Source organism: Pseudorasbora parva, chromosome 19 (genome assembly GCF_024679245.1).
Source record: "Pseudorasbora parva isolate DD20220531a chromosome 19, ASM2467924v1, whole genome shotgun sequence".
Taxonomy (NCBI): Eukaryota; Metazoa; Chordata; class Actinopteri; order Cypriniformes; family Gobionidae; genus Pseudorasbora; species Pseudorasbora parva.
In genome coordinates, this window is record NC_090190.1 from 6,441,759 (window position 1) to 6,462,225 (window position 20,467).

The 20,467-nt window shown below is 37.8% G+C and overlaps 2 protein-coding genes across 3 annotated transcripts in view; both read right to left on the reverse strand.

The window, feature by feature from the left end:
* Positions 1 to 1,457: 1,457 nt before the first annotated feature.
* On the reverse strand, positions 1,458 to 8,877 carry fam133b (family with sequence similarity 133 member B). 2 transcript variants are annotated; one of them, XM_067425115.1, is made up of 11 exons: positions 8,715 to 8,877; positions 8,114 to 8,211; positions 7,952 to 8,030; positions 7,682 to 7,771; positions 6,555 to 6,584; positions 6,267 to 6,341; positions 6,070 to 6,168; positions 4,324 to 4,371; positions 2,955 to 3,035; positions 2,804 to 2,854; positions 1,458 to 1,897 (listed from the first exon to the last, which is right to left on the reverse strand). In XM_067425115.1, exons 1-11 carry the CDS (start codon positions 8,736 to 8,738, stop codon positions 1,808 to 1,810), a joined length of 765 nt encoding a protein of 254 aa, XP_067281216.1. In that variant the 5' UTR covers positions 8,739 to 8,877; the 3' UTR covers positions 1,458 to 1,807. The 2 variants fall into 2 exon arrangements, with proteins under 2 accessions (XP_067281216.1, XP_067281215.1); XM_067425114.1 differs by having other exon boundaries at positions 6,555 to 6,587; positions 8,715 to 8,876.
* A 3,029-nt stretch (positions 8,878 to 11,906) lies between these two features.
* The window catches only part of cdk6 (cyclin dependent kinase 6), a 51,850-nt gene continuing 43,289 nt past the window's right edge, over positions 11,907 to 20,467 (reverse strand). The window contains exons 6-8 of the mRNA XM_067425497.1: positions 18,001 to 18,051; positions 17,759 to 17,894; positions 11,907 to 16,555 (exon numbers count right to left, since the gene is read on the reverse strand). Coding sequence (XP_067281598.1) covers positions 16,406 to 16,555; positions 17,759 to 17,894; positions 18,001 to 18,051 — 337 coding nt within the window. The 3' untranslated portion in view covers positions 11,907 to 16,405. The remainder of the gene's footprint in view (positions 16,556 to 17,758; positions 17,895 to 18,000; positions 18,052 to 20,467) is intronic.

A 20,467-nucleotide genomic window follows, 5' to 3' on the forward strand; every position in this document is an offset into this window, starting at 1 on the left:
TTTGCGCAGTATACACACTCTTTATTGTATCTAGGGCTGGGCGATAAAACGATAACGATAATTATCACGATATAATTTTCCTCGATAAAACGATAACAACAGTTCGATAAATTCTCGATATAATGCTTACGCGCTATGCGTAATGCTGGGCATGCGCATTGCAGATCGGGCTTCTGGGTGCTGCATGCTGTAATGTTTACAGTCAGTGAGTGACAGGCTTGGAGGATCGGAGTGAAGTGGAGCAAGAAAAATGAGAGATAGTGAAGAAAACTCAGAGCCCACGACCAGCTCGGCGGACACAGATATCATTGACAAGTTAGTTCGCTCAACTTCAGTGGTTTGCAGATATTTTGGCGATCCCATCCGACATAAAACAGCAACGTAACGTTAGGTGGACTGCATGGTTATCATAGGTTCACGTTCACCACACGGAATTTAATTATTAAATGATCGTGCTTCTTCTAAGTTCTTCCATATAACATTGAGCCCAACACAGAGGTAAATCTACATTAACTACATTCACACACAGGCTTATTACCTTGTTAGTTGCGGTGGGTGACTTACAACAAGCTAACGCTACCAAACTATAATCACTAAAACATCGGACTTGTACATGATCGCTATCATAATTGTTTGTCTTTGGTGATGTATTAATGACTCAGCATCGCCTGTATCAAAAGAGAAATAATTTCATACGATGTTTAAAATGAATAAAAAAGACTAGACAGCCTAGCCTGACAAGCCAGACCCACATCAAGATGTTTGATCATCACACTTGCGGGCAAATTAAATTTGCTGCCGCTAGGGTGCGTCTAGATTTCTAGGCTATAGACAGCCCTTACTGGAGAACTTTGCTCTCTCGCGACCAGCCCACTGTCGGTGAGGTGTGTGTCGTCGAGATGCGCGCGCGCGCGTCGGTGAGGGAGAGAGATGCACAGTGGACCTTTTTTTCTTTTTTTTTCTTTGCGTTTTTAGTGTTTTACTTACACAAGAAGTAATGATATTATTGATATACAGTGTAGAGTAAAAAAATGCTGACCACATTTAAGATTTTAATAAATAAATCTACCTCAGTTTTAATAAATTGCTCACCTGTTTGGGAAATGTTTGTCATGTTTTGACAATAAAGGATAGTTTAAAACTACAGTTAGCTGTCTGTTTTCTACATATTTTACTCAGGAGCAAAAATATGCCTTTAAACTTTAAAGAAATAAAGATTTGACATTTATCGTGATATTTATCGATATCGACTGATATGGAAAATGATATCGTGATTTTTTTGGGGCTATATCGCCCAGCCCTAATTGTACCACAGACTGCAAACTGACATTCACAACCTGTCTAAAATGATTTGTTTATCTGTGCTGCTAAAGATAGGTCCAGGAAACACTGGTTCATTCTGACATCACAGAAAGAAATCAACTGTCAGTTCATAAGGAAAAACAGAAGCAAGAATTTTCTGAAAATATTTAATGCAAATCAAATGCAATCATCCACATCAGCACAAACATACTGTACACAGGGCCGGCGGTAGTGTAAATGACCTTTATTTGGACTGAGAATCCAATCATCTGCTTTAAAAACAAACACAAAGCTAGCATAATGAACCCCAAACCCCTGTCCAGACTCTCACCACTGGATCCTCTTATCAACCTCGGCCACACAGCCGCACGGAGCTAAGAAGCACCGGCATTCACGAGTCACTTGAACAGATATCCAAAGGGTTTTTCCCTCAGTCTGGCAAGAGCTCCGCCTCCATTCATACTCAATTCCTGCCGCGCGTCACGCAGGACGTCACACCAGCCCTTCAGTCCAACTCAGAGCCAGAAGTCTTCCTCTTTTTCTTTTTGCTGTGTTTCTTGTGCTTCTTCTTTTTCTTTTTCTTCTTGGACTTGTCCTATAAATATAAAGGCACAAAACAGTCATCATTAAAGTGCCCCGTTGTGCTTTTGAAACATCCCCTTTCATGCAGTGTGAAATGTCGCCGTTTGTAAATGTAAAAGGTCTGCAAAGTGCGCACCAAATAGTTGTCTCCAAAACAAAAGATCGATTCTGAACTGCTGAAATGAGTCACTTCCTGTTACATACCTGCGTGACAATTTAACACATTTGCATAATGCCAGCCTATGGCCTTCATTGGTGGCCAGTAAATGACAAAGTGAATGACACTTTGCCCTACCCTCTAACTCTGTAGTTGTAGCTGAGACAGGAAGAGTTTGGTTCGTGTTGTTGACACGGTGAGATGATGTTTTCAGTGCTGCAAATCCACTTTGCTGCACTTTAAAAGGATGAGGACTCGCACTAGAACTGATACAGATATACCGACATGATATTTACAGTGCGTATCACTGTGTATCAAGTGCTGAGGAAGCCTCCGCAGCTGAAATTCAGAAATGGTGATGGGGGTATTTCGTTTCTGACACGCGCTGGTTGACCAATCACAACAGACTTTGCGGTCTGACCAATCAGAGCAGAATAGGCTCCCAGAAAAGAGGGGTTTAAAGAGAATCTTTAAACAAACTATTTTCAGAATCTTCTGAGAAAAGAGGTGATGTGCAATGTATATATAATGAGAAAATGTAAGTGTTTTTTGACCTTGGATGCATGTTAACCTAATGTAGTAGACCTTCTGAAACTAAATTAGGAACTTTGAAAACAGCATAATAGGGGTGAAGTTTAAGTTCTGTTTTGCGAATCCACTTTGTATAACATTTCTGTGAGTGATGCGGGTAGCATGTTTCCTCATAAGGGCAAAAACAAGACAAACAAGACAAAACCAAGGCGCTTTACACTGAAGACTTACTGTAATTTTCTCCTTCTCGTCACTACTGTGTTTCTTTTTTTTGTGCTCAGCCTAAAAAAAAAAACATTCACGGATGACTATTCCATGTCACATGGTATTTCCTGCACTAAAACATTTGACTCATTTTAAGAGGGTTTAAAAACACACTTACGTCTCTGTCTGCATCAGACTCGTCTGAAGACTCAGAGTGACTCCTTTCAGCTTTCCTCTTCCTTCGAACATCCTTTTCATCCTTTTAAACAAAACATTTGTTTAAATTGAGTCTGTAAGATTTTTTTAAAGTAAAAAATGAGCCTTAGTTGATCTAAAATACAGTAAATATAGAAATAGTATTACAATTTAAAAAATAATACTTTTCTATATGAATATACACTATATTGGCAAAAGTTTTGGGACATCTGCCTTTATATGCAGACTAATTTGAATGACATCATATTCTTAATCTGTAGGGTTTATTATGGAATTGGCCCACCCTTTGCAGCTCTAACAGCTTCAACTTTTCTGGGCAGGCTTTCCACAAGGTTTAGGAGTTTGTTTATGGGAATTTTTGACCATTCTTCTAGAAGCTCAATTGTGAGGTCCGGCACTGATGTTGGATGAGAAGGCCTGGCTGTCAGTCTCTGCTCTTATTCATCCCAAAGCTGTTCTATCGGGTTGAGATCAGGACTCTGTGCAGGCCAGTTAAGTTCCTCCACACCAAACTCGCTCATCAATGTCTTTATGGACCGACGCTTTGGGCACTGGTGCGCAGTCATGTTGGAAGATGAAGGGGTCATCCCCAAACTATTCTCATAAATTTGAGAGCATGAAATTGTCTAAAATGTCTTGGTATTCATTAAGAGTTTCTTTCACATCAACTAAGGAAAAACAACCCCACACCATAATCCCCCCTCCACTAAACTTTACATTTGGCACAATGGAGTCATGGCAAGTACATTATTTACATTTACATTCATGCATTTGGCAGACACTTTTATCCTAAGTAATTTACAGTGCACTTATTATAGCGGCAATACCCCTGGAGCAACATGGACTAAAGTGCCTTGCTCAAGGACATTTTACATTGCTGTTGTTTCCAACTACTTCCACTTGTTATAATACCAGTAACAGTTGACCATATAATATAAGTAGTAGTGAGGAAATTTCACGAATGGACCTATTGCACAGGTGGCAACCTATCACGGTATCACGCTTGAGTTCACTGAGCTCCTGAGAGCGACCCATTCTTTCACAAATATTTTTAGAAGCGTCTGAATGCCTAGGTGCTTGATTTTATACACCGGTGGCCATGAAGGGATTGGAACATTTGAATTCAATGATTTGGAGGGGTGTCCCAGTCCTTTGGCAATATAGTGCATTTTATATTGTCATTTATTCCTGTGGTAACAAGGCTGAATTTTTAGCATCATTACTCCAGTCTTCAGTGTCACATGCTCATTCAGAAAACATTCTCATCAAATACATATGCTGGATATGGTACTATGAACTGTTGTTTTACTGGAAAAAGTTTTTTTCAGTACCTTGACTTTTTCTCCATCCATTTTCTTCCTTTTTTTCTTGGATGATTCCTAGAGATAAAAGACATCAGGACTCAAGTCTTGACAAATATCTTCATTATCACCAGCAATTTAGCTTCTATGTTATTTCAGCAGTGGAAATTGATATTCATGATGACAAATCAACAGCAATTTCTACAAAGAACTGCCAATCTAGAATAATGTTATACATTGTGGATAGTTAAGGCCCCGATATACTCACTGCAAAGTTATTTCTCGTCCTTCACTTAGATGTAAAAAGAAATTAGAAATACCTTTGACACAGTATACTGTTAGTGAACATCCTGACACCGCCAGCGTTGGGAATGTTACTTTAAAAAAAGTAATTAGTTATAGTTACTCACTACTTGTTCCAAAAAGTAACTGAGTTAGTAACTAAATTACTCTATAATAAAAGTAACTTGTTATCAGGGAAAATAACTATTTGCGTTACTGGAAAAAGAAAAGTTGCTATAAGAAATATATATATATATATATATATATATTATATATATATATATATATATATATATATATATATATATATATATATATATATATATATATATATATATATATATATATATATATATATATATATATATATATATATTAGCCTAACGTACATAACCTAGACTCTTTGTAGTGCACATTAAAATTCTAAAACTGTCACAACTTTACAACTGGTAGACATACTGTAGCCTGCTTGGAGTATTTTCTTCCTCACAAAAGTAAACAGTTTAAGAAGTGCTCTCAAGTCTTGTTTGTATGGCGGGCTTACCTACTCTCTCTCGCGTGGGTATTTTCGCAATGATTGCCTGGAAAAAATCCGACTCAACTGCCGATAACGGCAGCATGTCCTCAACTATTTATCTAAATATTATTTTGTTAAATTCTGTCTGGGTGATAAGAGTTTACGGTGGAGAAAAACCTAGTTTTGGTTGCTTTAATATCGTGGCTCCGTCTCCTTGGTAGCGGAGCTCACGTTATCTTTTTGCGTTCACCGGGAGACTCTTCCTGGGCATAAGTTACACGTTACATAAAAATTTTTACCTTTCACCTCAACGAGGGAAAAGTAGTGCTTAATACTTCCAGTTTGTGAAAGCTACCTTTGCAGTCATTGGACGATATTGCTCGGACTCCTGGACCTGATTGCTGTGTCTCATGCGCGCGCACATGTACGCACATGCACGCACACACACAAAGCTGCAGGTCAGCTGACAGAGCGCACGCCTGTTCAGATGAAAGCCGCTTCAGTGAGCTCAATTATAGTAATGCCGCATTTTATTCTCAGTAACGGTAACGGCGTTGTAACAGGGGAAACAGTAATTTGTTTCATTACTCACTACTGAAAAAATGAACGCAGTTAGTAATGCCGTTTATCTATAACGCCGTTATTCCCATCACTGGACACCGCCCACACTGTTGAGAGCAATGTTTAGAAAGTATATAGTATGGAAATATATGCTGCGCGTTTTCCTCTCAATAACAAAACGAACAACAAAAATGACAACAAAAGTTAAGAAAGCATCTGATAATAGCAATGTGGATGTTTGCACCAAGCAAACTTCTTTTGGCCTGAATTAGTTTGAAATGACAACGTGAACATGACGTTCTTCGATTTAGCTTGAAGTATATCGGGGCCTTTACGGTTATGCCAGACACTTCCATAACTGACAAGAACAATCCTTTTAAACTATGTTTTTCCTTGCAGATATAAACCAACAATACCCTGCTATCAGTCTCCGACTCCGTGTCAGTGTCATCAGATACTCTGCGGGAAGAGGATCTTTTTCTCTTTTTCTTCTTTTTCATATTTTTCTTATCATCCTGAAAAGACAGTAAACAGGAGAATATTCAGGGATAATGCATGGTCATTTGAATTAACAATGCATGCAAATAAACGAGCATATATGAGATCATCTTACATCATCTTCAGAATCTGAAAGGGAACTGGAGGAGGAATCAGAACTCGATGAGGAGGAGGAGGAAGATGAGGAATGCTTGACCAAACACAACAGAAGCAAAATTTGTTAGATTTGAAGTCACTTTTAAACTGACCCTGTGAGAGGTGGACAACAGACCAGATAGATCCTGAATACTCTACAAAAGCAAATGCCTCCCAGTATGGAACATTATAACATTCCACTTTTCCCTTATCAATTCATTACTAGTTTACAGTTGCTCAAGATATTAAAATGGAGAGCTCTCCTCACCCTACTGGACTTTTTCCTCTCCTTCTTCTTCTTCTGGAAATCAAAAAGATAAATATCAGATAATCACTGGCAAGCTTTTTTAAATACAACAAACCAGGGGCCTCATTTATAAAAATGTTCATAGACCGACCCTAAAAACGAACGTACGAGACATTACGAAATGTTCCTCTAAACGATTTATAGAATGTGTGTATGCAAAAAAAGTACCTAAATGCATCCCTGTTTGCAAGTCTCCATGAAATAAACACAGACATTTTTTTTGTTTTTTAGTATATAATAAGCCTTACTGTTATCTATAGGCTAGCAAGCTCTAAAACGATGACAAAATTCACATTTAGAAGATATAAGCATTCAAAAATTTCAGTCTCTCACTTCTGCCATTATGGTTTTTGATTTTTGATTGATCACTCTGCACTTCAGCTTCTCATCAGATTGTCTGTCCAATCAAATGCTCTCTAGAATCTGAAGCATCCCGCCCCTTACATTATAAATAGACGCTGAAGCTGTGACTGAAACTGATCATGTGTTCACACATTTACCGTTTTCTACATGGAGAATGGCATAGTGCAATATATAGGGGATAGGGAATGATTCAGATAGTGTAAATATGCATTCTGTTGGTATGAATGAAATCAGATTTGAACGTTAGGGTTAGTGGCTGTGTGGTGTGTGTTTATTTTAAGCATGTGCTGCAGTGCCCTCTAAGGGCCCAAAGATCACGGGCATCCAGTGTGGTTTACCAGCCTTGATCCTTACGCACAGAGATTGTTCCAGATTCTGTGAATCTTTGGATGACATTACACGCTATACATGATGATAACTTCAAGCTCTTTGCAGTTTTTTTCTGAATTAGTGATTCTCTGCCCATCTTGACTTTTGAGAATATTTTAATGTGATTAGGAGGAGTAATGGTTAGAGATTAGGAGGACACTACGGCTTTACCAAGCTCAACAGCTCTGGCTGAGCTGTGATAGAAACAAAACGCTATTGGCCATTTCGAAAAAAGGGAAGGAGCTGTTCGATACGTCCAGCCCTGTCTTCCTGATGGATGAAATCCATTGAAATTGGGATCAAATCTGACTGTACATTTTATAAAAGAGGTCCCAGTTGACTTCACCAACTCTTACCTCCTTCTTTTCCCTCTCTTTGTCTTTTTCTTTCTTTTCACCTCCACCAAGTACCTTCTCCCTGTTTTTCTCCAGTTCCTTCTTCCATCGCTGAGAAAAGAGAGAGAGAGAGAGAGAGAGAGAGAGAGAGAGAGAGAGAGAGAGAGAGAGAGAGAGAGAGAGAGAGAGAGAGAGAGAGAGAGAGAGATGAATATGATCCAAACAGTAGATCTAGGTCTAATGTAAATCCTCTGACTTATAAAATACAGAAACATAACATAATGTGTCTACCTCATTCATTCTGTCCTCAAAATCAGCTAGGGCTCTGGAGCCTTTCTTCTTCTTTTCCAGTTGTTCTTTTACCTCCTCCCTGATATACAGAACAAACAGATATATGCATTAAGAAATATCACAACAATCAGCTTTGATCATAATTTATGCCTCTGTTTGTACCATGATGGTCGTGGTCTGCTGAGATAATCCTGAATGGTGGTTCCGGTGTTGGGTGCAGGTCCCCTGGCTCTGGCAGCAGCTATTGGATTCAAGTATGCCTGAAACACAATCATATTTTAACATCCATAATCCAGCACACCCTTGAAAATATCAAAACAGAAGCAACAGAGGCACTCTTCAGTAACAACGTCACACTTACAGGCTGCTAAAATAACTGCATACTACATATCATCATTTCACTTTTGATCCATTTAAAGTACGAATTCATTACTTTTCACATGCTCAACAGAAAGACAGCTGTCTAAAAGGACATTTAAGTGGAATATGTGCTAGCTGATTTAGCATTTCTGAGCCAAATAGCCACATACCTTAGCCATAACTAGCCTGCTCCCTAAGCAATAGCCACATTCAAGCGGTGTCAGACTGCAAAATTCAAACACTATATGAACTGTCTAAAGAGCTTGTTCATTCATCTGCCAATGGACATGGCTAATCTGTTTGGCTAAGTGTTTTGACGCGTTAGCATTTCGGCTTAAAGGCCTCTTGATAATTTGACTTTAATTATTAGAAAGTTGCGAGTCCCTAAACTACCTTTACTTACCACTCTGTTATCTCGCTTGCCCATTTCTGCAGATTTTGCCTAAAATCTAAAGGCCAAAATCTATGCAATTCGCCTTCTGTTTACATGTCTCTGGTGCTGGCGGTGGCTCCCAGTGTGAGAGAGAAATTCTGTAATATAGTTGCCCACTAGCGGCTCAGCAACATGATCACTAGAGGGCGCTTTCTCCTCTTATTTGGTAATATAGCTCTGAATCCGAAATCGAGGCTATTGGTGGACTAATGTAGGGAAAAGTGAATCAGGGTTAAGGGGGCGATTTCGGATTCAGCCTGATTTGGTTTTTATGGAATATAAGAGAGCGAGGCAACGTTTACTTTCTCACTGTGAAAGCACTTGGGGTTCAAAATATTTATGGATTTAAGAGATATTTTCTAATGGAATGAGAGATTTTTGTAACATCTGATCTAAGAAATGTTTGTGATGTCATAAGACATTTTAGTCCATAATTATAATTTTATGTCATGTAGTAAAAATACTAGATATAATATGTTGTTAAAATATGATCTGGAAAAATCTTTTTTGAAACAAACACTTTTATTCAGCAAGGATGCACTGAACTAATCATAATACCCTAAATGATGTACTTTCTATCTATTCAAGTCCTGAAAACTTTTTTTAATCATGACTGTTTCAACATCGGTAATAATAATACATGTTTCTTGAGCAGCAAATCATCATATGAGAATGATTTCTGAAGGATCTTGTGACACTGAAGACTGGAGTAATGATGCTGAAAATTCAGCTTTGACATTAACGGAATAATAAAGGAAATCAAAGACAGTTATTTAAAATTGTAATATTTGACAAAAGTAAATTGTTTATCAAATAAATGCAGCCTTAAACCCAAAACTTTTGAACAGTATCATATGTCTGAAAATAAGTTACTCACTCGAATTGTGCTGTGGTATTCTGCTAACACTGAACATCTACAGGAATGGATTCAGTTTCATATACCCCTCAGCCAAAATGACACAGACTCTTCAGACGGTTGATCTTAGTCCTGCTTTCATAAAAGCCCTCAGAGAGGCTTTAAGTTAGCAAAAAAACAAAGTATGAAACCACAAAAGAAAAACTACTGAAGACTGGACAGTCCCTAAACAGCTAGGGCTGTGTATTGCCAAGAATCTGGCGATACAATACGTATCACGATACAGGGGTTACGATGCGATATATTGCAATATATTGCGATATTGTAAGAGAGGCAATATATTGCAATATATTGCGATATTGTAAGAGAGGCAATATATTGCAATATTTCTTTTTTGTGTGTTTTTGTTTTTTATAATTTAAAAGAATAAAGAACACAACCATAAGCCTAAAACACGAGACAAAGTATTTTATTTAATTAATACAGTATCATTTATATCACTAATCATATGCTATGTGCAATCTAAATTAAGGGAAATGTAAAGTGACTGCAGGATTCTTTATGTGTATATGTTTTAAAGGTTCACAGTATAGCAGTGGCTATTTAACAACAGAAAGTGCAGTCCATTCCATGACTGAATGACTGTTTGTTTTATATTTAACACAGTAGCCCCGATCACACAGAATGCGTTTTTGCAGCGAGAAGCCTTTTTTGAATGGATTTCGGTTGGCAGAGAGCGTTATGCGCGCTGCTTATGCGCCCTGGGCGCCTCGCGTTTAAACCGCTTGCTGCGCCTCGCGTTTTTGAAGGAGCGCTCCGAGCGCATGAAGTTGAAAAAAAAGTCAACTCTGAGCAGAAAAGCGTGCAACATAATCGCGCTTATGTTCTGTTGTCCAATCGAATGAATGAAGAGGCGGGCCTTCCGTTGTGTTGACCGTTACATTGATTTGACTGACAGTACAGGTGATTCGGGGGTTGCCTAGAAACATTAAAGCTTACTGCTCATTTTTGAATGAAAAAACGCCGACCAAAAAAGGCAGTGCAGTGCGCCTCGCGTTTTCGAACCTGAAAAACGCGTTCTGTGTGATCGGACCCTAAAGCTGTTTTCTATAAAGCAGTCTATGGTATAAAGTGCTATTTCAAGTAACGTTACTGAGCTGCAGAGCTGGTGCATCCATATCCACATCGCTATTATCTTTCGTTCTCCTGCCACCGCTGTCAGTTTTGGAGTGTGTTTATTTTGTTACTGAGAGGAAAACGTGCGGGACATTCTATCGAAACGCTTCTCAGCAGCGCGGGTGACATCAGGATTCAATGTGTTTCAATGAGTTTCAATGTGTTTCCCGAGTATTAGATTATAACTTGGCCTATTTTGCAAACAAAATGATTCTTGTCGATTTCCTTAGTGGCTTCTTTATAGCTGAAGCCAACGTGAGTCCACACTTCAGCTCTGTATACTGCAAGAGCGGAATAATTCTATCGTCTTGAGAGCTGGGCTTCACCTTGCGCTTCTCCGGCTCCGCGTCCGTTATGCGTTCTGAGATAACACTGCCATCTAGCGGTTGGGTGTTATACAGTCTGTGGTTTAAACCGAACACAAAGCCACGAAACTTGGATGTAAATAAATAAATATATAAATATCGATACAGCGTTTTTGAGAATCGATACAATATCGCCAAACATAATATCGCGATATTCACGTGTATCGATATTTTCTTATACCCCTATAAACAGCCCGACCGCACGGAAAGCCCCATGCTGGACATTCTTCCCACTGCATGAACAATTCTTATAATTACTTATGAATAATGATTTTCACTTTGTAATTGATTGTTGTTTATATCATCATTTAAAGGGACACTTCACCCAAAAATGTAAATTCTGTTATCATTTACTGGCCAAGTTCTTCCAAGAGTGTCTTTTTTCTGCTGAGCACAAAGGAAGATATTTTGAAGAATGTTGGTAATTAAACTGTGGACCATAGCCACTGACTTCCATAGTAGGAAAAACAATACTGGCTATACCGTCAACTGGCTACCAACTTTCTTCAAAATATCTTTTGCGTTCAAAACAAAAACTCATACAGGTTTAGATCTTGAGGATGAATAAATTATGACATTTTTTACTTTTGGGCGAACTATCCCTTTAAGATGATTAATAGACTTGTCCTGGCTGTGAATGATCAAATTGCCTCCCATTTCATTAGAAGAGTTGAAGTAAAATAATAAAACAAGGAATTGTGGGAGATTTAGGGGAGCATTTTGTTTGCTTTCATCACAGAAGTCAATTTTACAACCCAGTTTTAAACACTGTAATATTTATTTTACAAAAATATGAAAACGTCAGGCAGATACAGATATAAAACAAATGCAAAAGCAGCTTTTTTCTCTCTCTCAATGGCAGCAAATTGGAATCTTTAGGTGGGCCAGTTTAATAAAACTCAAAGGAGCCAGAGCCTAAGACGAACATTAGCAGCAGAACCAGTCCAAAAAAAAAAAAAAAACAAAGATACAAAATACTACCATATCTCATTCAATCTTTTGCAAAAACAAAACAACTAATATGCTTCTATAAGGGCACAATGACCAACACTCATTTCAATTTGGTTCTTGCAAAATCATACAATTGTTTGCACTTTACAGACAAGAGTAGCTCAATGAATGAATTCAGCAAACTAAACATTTAAGAATGTGAAATTATTGAAATTGAATTACAGAATTTCATAAAAGGAGATACATTCTACTTATTGTTTGATTAGCCATCATTACTAGACTGATCATGAATACATAACCAGACAAAATCAATGATGCGTCACATGCACGTGATCTAAGGTACGTCCATATGCGGTTTCTCTCACACACACACACACACACACACACACACACACACACACACACACACACACACACACACACACACACACACACACACACACACACACACACACACACACACACACACAAACAAAAAGCAGAATGCAGAACGATTTAGAAATAGAATTACATACAATTGAAACAGACCTTGAAATCAAATTATAGATAAAGAAAGAAAAGTTACAAATATCTCCATGTTTATGCTTTCTAATATGAATAATTTACACCACAAACTGGGTGCGAACAAAAAAAAGGAAACGTCACTCTCCAGCCAATGTAAAGTAAAGAAAACCCTGACCAAAACTTCCCACTTCTAATCAATGTGCACAGTTTAAAGGCTACTTATTTTTTAAAATGATTACATAAATCCATAAAACAGAGAGCAACATATGAGAAATTATAAGATATACTTATGACTATAAAATGAAAGATACATTAGAAATCATTCCACACAGTAAAAAAAGAAAGAAAAAAAGAAAGTAGAATGAGTAGAATGGACTACACGTAGAATAAACTACATGGACTACATAGAATGTAGTCTACAAGATTCGAAATTATCCATTCATAAAATAATGACGCTGCTGATAAAAGAACATTAAAGAGTCGTATTATAATGGTAATAATTTTCATACACATTGACAGTGTCTGTGCAGCAGCGAAATTGTGCACATTGATTAGAATATGAATTCCTTATTGATGATTTAGAATATTAGTTTAAGGTGATTTAATGATTGATTTTCCAGCTTAATGATTTTTAAATTCAAAGTAGGCTATTTCCTGTGTGGGACGCATTATACATAAGTAATGGGAGAACATTTTAGATCAAACTAAATCATGTAAAAACAGTAAAATATAATACATATAAAATACAATAAAAAAAAACCAAAATAAAATATTAGAATATATTTAAAAAGACACTTTTATTGTTGCTTTTCTCTTCAGAACGGGTTTGCCTAATTGATTACAGTTGTTCAAGTCTGGTGTAGCACCATTAGTTCGTCACCGTCCAATCAGATACAAATTTGACGATTAAGCCCTCTTAAACGTCGGCCATCTTAAAAAGACGAAATGTCAATAAATAAGAACGAAATGTATAGGGAGCAAAACATTATGTACCAAACGTCCAGCAATTTAAAAAAAAAAGGAATTCGCTTAAAAGGATATCCGTTAACCAAATGACTAACTAAAGAAAATCATTTCAAACAACAAGACATTTTCTTAAACGTTCCACAACAGATTGTTCCAAAAAAAAGCCTTTTCAACGGGAAAAGCACAGAGATGGGTAAATATCAAAGGTGCTATTTTTTTTCTCAGCATGACAAAATTCAAATTTCATCACTAACAAGAACGGGTCGTACATTCGAACGCCTAACGTTTAATACATTTATAATTGTTAAAACACTATGAATTATTCACCAGACCAACCAAGATAAAAAACAGATTAGTTCTATACAAGACCCACAAACATTTAAGGCATACAGTTACATTGTTTGATATCTAATGCCCTCAGAAATCACCAAAAGCCAATCACAGACCTGTTTAAAAGAGGGTAAAGCTGTGCCAGCGTAACATTAAAAAAATGCTGCTGTTACACACCAGTGATCAATTGAAATCATTTGTTAGATTGAGACCATGAATAGCTGATAACAGAAGATTTGAAAAAGTCAACAGTACAAAAGTCGCCACACAACAGTGATCTAATGCATAAAATATAATATTAATAATAATAATAATAATAATATTATATAAATAAAAAATAATTGCTGAAATTACCACCTGTATGTTTTGTTATCTGCTCAAAAATTAATTTATGGACATGTAAGTTACTGACATAAATAACCCAACACTATTCTATCCAGATACGTAGCTTGGAGACCATAATTGATAAGTATTACTGTGAGATTAATGGTTAAGCTAAAACCTGAACCCTTGTTGAATCTAAAACTAGTCATAAATAGACCTGAGCATGGAATGTGACAGAATGAGTAAACTGATCCTGAGAGAATGAATCGAGCAACCAGTGCTTAAAGGGACAGTTCACCCAAGAATGATCATTCACTCGCCCAAGAGAGTCGTTCCAAACCAGAGTTTCTTTCTTCGCTTGAACACAAAAGAATGTTTGGGAGCCACACATAATATTTTTTCCTACTATGGAAGCCAATGGCTTCCGTCAACTGTTTGATTGCCAATTTTCTTTCAAATATCTTCGTTTGTGTTCAATAGAAGAAACTCATGCAGGTTTGGAACAACCTGAGGGTGAGTAAGTTCGGACTTAATGTTCCATTTTAGGGTAAATTATCCATTTTAAGGGATAGTCCACCCACAAATGATCATTCTGATATCATTTACTTGCCCTCATGTCGCTCCAAACCTGCATGACACACACACACTGTTTGGAGAAATGTCTCAGTGTTTGTTTTTGTCCATACATTGGAAATCGAATGTAACCTGTTTGGTCACCAACATTCTTCAGAATATCTTCTTTTGTGTTTGGTTTGGACCAACATGAGAGTGAGTAAATGATGCGACGGCTGAACTATCCCTTTAACCGTGTGAATGTTTTGTAGTACTACAGTGCCTGCCTATAGCTCCTCATTCCTCATCAAACAGCTTCACCTGAAATCACCAGGCTAAATGCTAAAATCTGAAGCAGCGTCCTTCCTTCCCTCCACTTTTTCACCACATGCTAAACACAAAGGCACTGAATGGGCTACGGTAACCCATCTATTATGCGGATTGGTACATGTTTTGTGATGATCTATCCAGACAATTAAGTGAAATGGGAAACGGAAGGATGTAGCGTGGCGTGGATATATATAAAGGACCTCAATTATAGGATAACACATCACTCTCCGAGCCTCGAACGATTCTCGCAACCTGACCTCGAACGTAACACTCACCAACTCTACAGCTACTTTAACTAGACTTTCATATCTACGTGTTAACGTGTATTTCTGTTACCCATCTCGGCTTATTTCTGCTCTAAACCCTAAAATCGACATGCACGGGTCATCCTTCTACTACGCAAGTCTCAGCGCTAAATCCCTGATGACAGGGTGCAGACTGTTTGGTATTCATCAACGAGTCTTCTACAACAACCTACACCTTCAAGTTCACTAAAATTAAGACGAAACATAACCAAAAAAAATGTCAACAATCAACACTGACATAATAAAATAAGTGAACAGGACGTGGAATTTATGTTGAAGAAAAAAAATACAAGTAGAATAACGTTATAATGTCAAGGAAAGTTTGTGTTAAATAGTGCTTCAAAGCGTTTGGTAGCTCTGTCCTGGCGACAACATTAGGATGCTTATGACAAAATACCATATTAAATAGAGCACTAAACGATTCTGCGTGTCCGTGGTCATAGAGTCACACGAGGAGACGTATCCACACACTCCTGCTTGAACTGCAGAGTAACGACATGGCAGAGGACTCTACAGAAACCTTCAGAGTGAGCTCAAAACTAGGCCGATTGCCGACTGTGTAAAATAAGAGGTTCCGTTCAACGGGCCTGAAATTGCAGTAGTTGTGGTCCTACGTTTGCTCGATCCGAGTGAGACTGACGCGGACCTTGCTGGTTTCGTGGCAGTGATATGCAGCTGAGACTTAGTTACTGTGCATTGCATTCATGCAAACAGACCGATCCCTGGCAGTGTTGAGATGCGGCTTCTAGATCGAGAAGCACGTTTTCCTCTGAGCAGATGAACTTCCTTTGAGGAAGGTGGGTGGGAGATGAGAGCAGCTTCTGATATTGTAAAAAACATAAATCAAGGCAGGATATTGTTGTTTTGTATTAGCTGGCAGTAGTGAGGGCAAAGAAAAACGCGATCGACCAATAGTTGCGGTGATATTTCTAAAAGCAGCACATGAAGTTATGCAATGGAAGACTAGTTCAAAGGGAGGGAGGGGGGCCGGATGGGGGTCTTTCAAGCAGCTCTCTCCTCCAGGGAGGGCTTTTTGCTGGGCAAGGGTTGGGCGTACAGACTCTTGCTGGTGCTGTCGAGACTCTGGAAGTATGGGTGAGACAGTGCATCATAAGCTGATATCCTTCTGGAGGGGTTGAATGACAGGAAACGCTGTGCAGGGGGGAAACGAGAAGAGAAAACATTATGTAAACACACTCAAGGGTCATACGAAAAAAAGTTGTCAATGACATCATGAAATTAAATCTTCAATGACAAGTTAAAGTGGCCCTTTTATGCTATTTTGTTTTGGAGTCTCCTACAATATCTTTACATGCATCCAAGGTCAAAAAACACTTGAATTCTCTCATAACACATTGCAGCTGTTTTCTCACAGTGTCTGAAATGGTTTGATGAAGGATTCAGTCTCTAAACCCTCTTTTCTAAGAGCCTACTCAGCTCTGATTGCTCAGACGGCCCAGTCTGTTGTGATCGGATGCTTTTCTTGGGACAGTGACGTGAGCAGTGGTTTTACCACAAGTATCGGTTTTAGCGCATTTATCCAAGTCAAAACAATGGAAGTAGCAGCTGATCAACCCAAACCACCATTGCAAGAACAAGCAGGTTGTTTGGTTAAAGCTGTAAGATTTCATTTAGTGTAATGACACTGTAGATGAGACATTCATCCGTTCGCAGTACTCAAACACTGAACCAAACTTTTCCACTCTCATCTACAACTACAGTGTTTGAGGGTCAAATCAGATGTTGTTCATGGCAGCCAATGAAGTCCATAGGCTGACATTATGCAAATTCGTTAAAAATCTATATAGGTTTGTGCAGGAAATAAGATTGGAACTACTGAAGACTCATTTCAGGCAGTTCAGAATTGATTCTTTCTTTCGCTTTGGAGTGGCTTTGTGCACCTTATCGGAGCACTTCTAATTATAGTCCTCTTTTTTAACTTTCTTTTATTATAATGATTGTACCCTATAGCAGGTGACTGAAGATTATTTAAAAAATATTAAAAGTCTATTTTCTTGAACGCATAACTGCATTAAAAAAAACTAAAAAGGATTTAAGAAGATTAATATAATATAATATATCATAATATAATATATCTTCTTAAATAATTTCAGTATTTTTGGGGGGATGCAATTATGCCTTCAAGAAAATAATGACTTTTACAGTGTAAATATTACAATATTATATATATATATATATATACACACACACACACACACACACACACACACACACACACACACACACACACACTGTAATAGTCAATATTTTCTTGAAGGCATCATTTCTTGAAGAAATAAGATATCTCCATCTTAAATGAAGATGATATCAACTCAAGCTTTATCAATGACTTACCAGTAAAAGTGACTTGCCCAGCTCCTCCATGTCAGGCACCAGGTCCTCTATGGGCTGGGGAGGTCTAGGGGAAAAGGCACTCTGGGGCAAACCCACCTCCTGTGGCCAGTCCTCTGGAGAAGGGACCCCCACCACACTGCAATATCAGAGTCCAAACAATCACTTACTGCAATCTCAATTACATCTCAAACAAGAACAACAATTATTAAAGCATTATATTATTTTCAATAAATATTACTTACTCAAAAATCTTGCCTAACTGGTCAACATCAGAGCTTCCACGGAAAAGAGGGCTGAAGAAAGAGAAAGGTGAAAGACTGCAATTAATTGCATGATTTTAAACTAAAATAAATAGATAAATCAAAAATAAATCATTTTGAACAAATGAAACTTAATGGAAAAAAAAGAAATAAAGATGTATTAATGAAATTAATAAAACAAAAACCAGAGTAATTATAGTTAAACTTAAACCAAAGCCAATAAATAAAACAGTTATGTTGCTTGGAATAAAAGATGGCTTAATAAGCTTCAACTTATCTTATTTCAGCTAGTTGCAATGGAAACATTTCTCATTTTCTCAACTTGTACTAAACATTTATTAACGCTGAAATGAAAAATAATAAAAAAAACTATATATATATATATATATATATATTATATTTTTTAAACTATATATATATATATATATATATATATATATATATATATATATATATATATATATATAATTAAAATAAAATAAATATGCAAATGAACAGATTAAAACATCATATGCAGGGCTGCAGGCCAGTGACAGTTATAAAACAAACAAAGGTTGTGTTTAGATGTTCGCTCCTAATTCTCCTATAATCATGAACGTCTCCTGCCAGTCTGCCAGAGGCAAAGAGAAAGAAAATCCTTATAGGCTGCACTGTATAAATAAGGTCCTAAAGCCACATAACAGACATTGGTCTACTGTATATGCGTTGTTTCCTGGCCAGCCCGAGGCTGAGAAGATCTGAGGGCTTTTTCAGCACATGCTGGAGTCCACCCGCCTGGACTGCTACTGGTGCCTGAGGCTTCAGGCCAGTTAGGACACCCGTGGGCGGGCATGCTTCCCTTGGCATGCACATAAATTCCAGGAGCCACAAGCACAGGGCTCAGTCTCCAAAACATACCACACCGAATAAAAAAAGAGAGAAAAAAGCTATTCATCCCTGCCGTCTGCTTTCGCTCTCCACAAACCTCTGTATGAGAGAGCAAATATTAAACGTGTGAAAGAACAAAACCAAAGTACAGAAACAAAGACATATGTGAATTATTAACTAAATTTGGCTCACTATTACACCAATCATTTTCATAGTCAAGTCTTTGACCAAGCTGCAAAAACTGAGATTGCAATTTCCCCTGCCACCACCAGATGTCGGCCTACAGCAGGACAAGCGACAAACTGCACAGCCATCAGAGCGTCAACTTGATCGCAACTGTAATCAGACAAAGGGCCAGAACTGAGCACGTGCACAATTTCCTTAGGCCTCCATTTTTGCATGATGAGTCTCAAAAGCCCTCAAGACTTTATTTTAAGATTAGTGTGAAACAGACAGACAAAAGTCTGCCTATCTTTCAGAAATAACGTTACCACAGGTCAGTTCACACCAAGAATGATAAATATAACGACCTGTTTATCCTAAGCATGAAATGCAGTTTTGTCATTCATTATATATATATATATATATATATATGAACACAAAAGAAGATATTTTGAAGAATGTTGGTAACCAGGCAGTTGACGGTAGCTATTGACTTAGAAAGAAAAAAATACTACGAAAGTCAATGGCTACCGTCCCGTCTGGTTACCAAGAAATTATACGGGTTTGGAATGACTTGAGGGCAAGTGAATGACAGATTTCAAATTTTTGGGCGAACTGTCCCTTTAAAGTAGGATGGATTCATTCATCAGCTGGAAAAAAATCTTTAAAAAAAAAAATATCCCAACGATATCGTTCCTCTGTGCTGTTATTGTTATAGTTGTAGTGTGGACTCTGCTATCCTTTAAAGGGTTAGTTCACCCAAAAATGAAAATTCTCTTATTAATTACTTTACCCTCATGTCGTTCGACACCCGTAAGACCCCCGTTCATCTTCAGAACACAAATTAAGATATTTTTGATGAAATCCAATGGCTCAGAAAGGCCTTCATTGACACCAATGTTATGACGTCTTTAGTGTCTTTATGGGTCTTTAGAGGAAATGACATTGTGTCAAACAAGATTAGGGTAAGTAATTAATGAGATAACTTTCATTTTTGGGTGAACTAACCCTTTAAATTTATAATAATTTTTTTAAACTATCATTAGCTAGCTACTACTATAGGGTTAAGATGCTAAAGATTCTTCGCAGGTGAGGCGGATACGTCAGATGCTCGTGTTCCTTTTCACTTTGAACTTGCTTGTTAAAAAGAAAATTGCCTTTATTTGTGCCTTTTTCACATACTGCATCAACTGCTGAAAACCTCAAAGGCAAAGTCAGTCCCGAGCAGATAAATCAGACAAAAGCTGTTCTATTTTCTAACAGGGGGGGGGGGGGGGGGGGGGGGGGGGCATATCCAAAACAAGTATGGCTGATATCTCTAGAGCCAATTCTGCCTTCCCTTGGGCTACTTGGTAGTTTGAACGAATTAGTGGCTTTTTGCACAAGGCAGACATTATGCCGGGGCAGAGGCTTCCTGAGT

What these genes read in the sequence shown, in the direction of transcription:
- fam133b (XM_067425114.1), bottom strand. Translation starts at nt 8,738, where the DNA reads ATGGGCAAGCGAGATAACAGAGTG. An exon ending in AGCAGACCACGACCATCATG is followed by an intron (nt 8,031 to 8,113) that starts GTACAAACAGAG and finishes TCTGTATATCAG; the next exon opens with GGAGGAGGTAAAAGAACAAC. An exon ending in TTTCAGATTCTGAAGATGAT is followed by an intron (nt 6,169 to 6,266) that starts GTAAGATGATCT and finishes CTGTCTTTTCAG; the next exon opens with GATGATAAGAAAAATATGAA.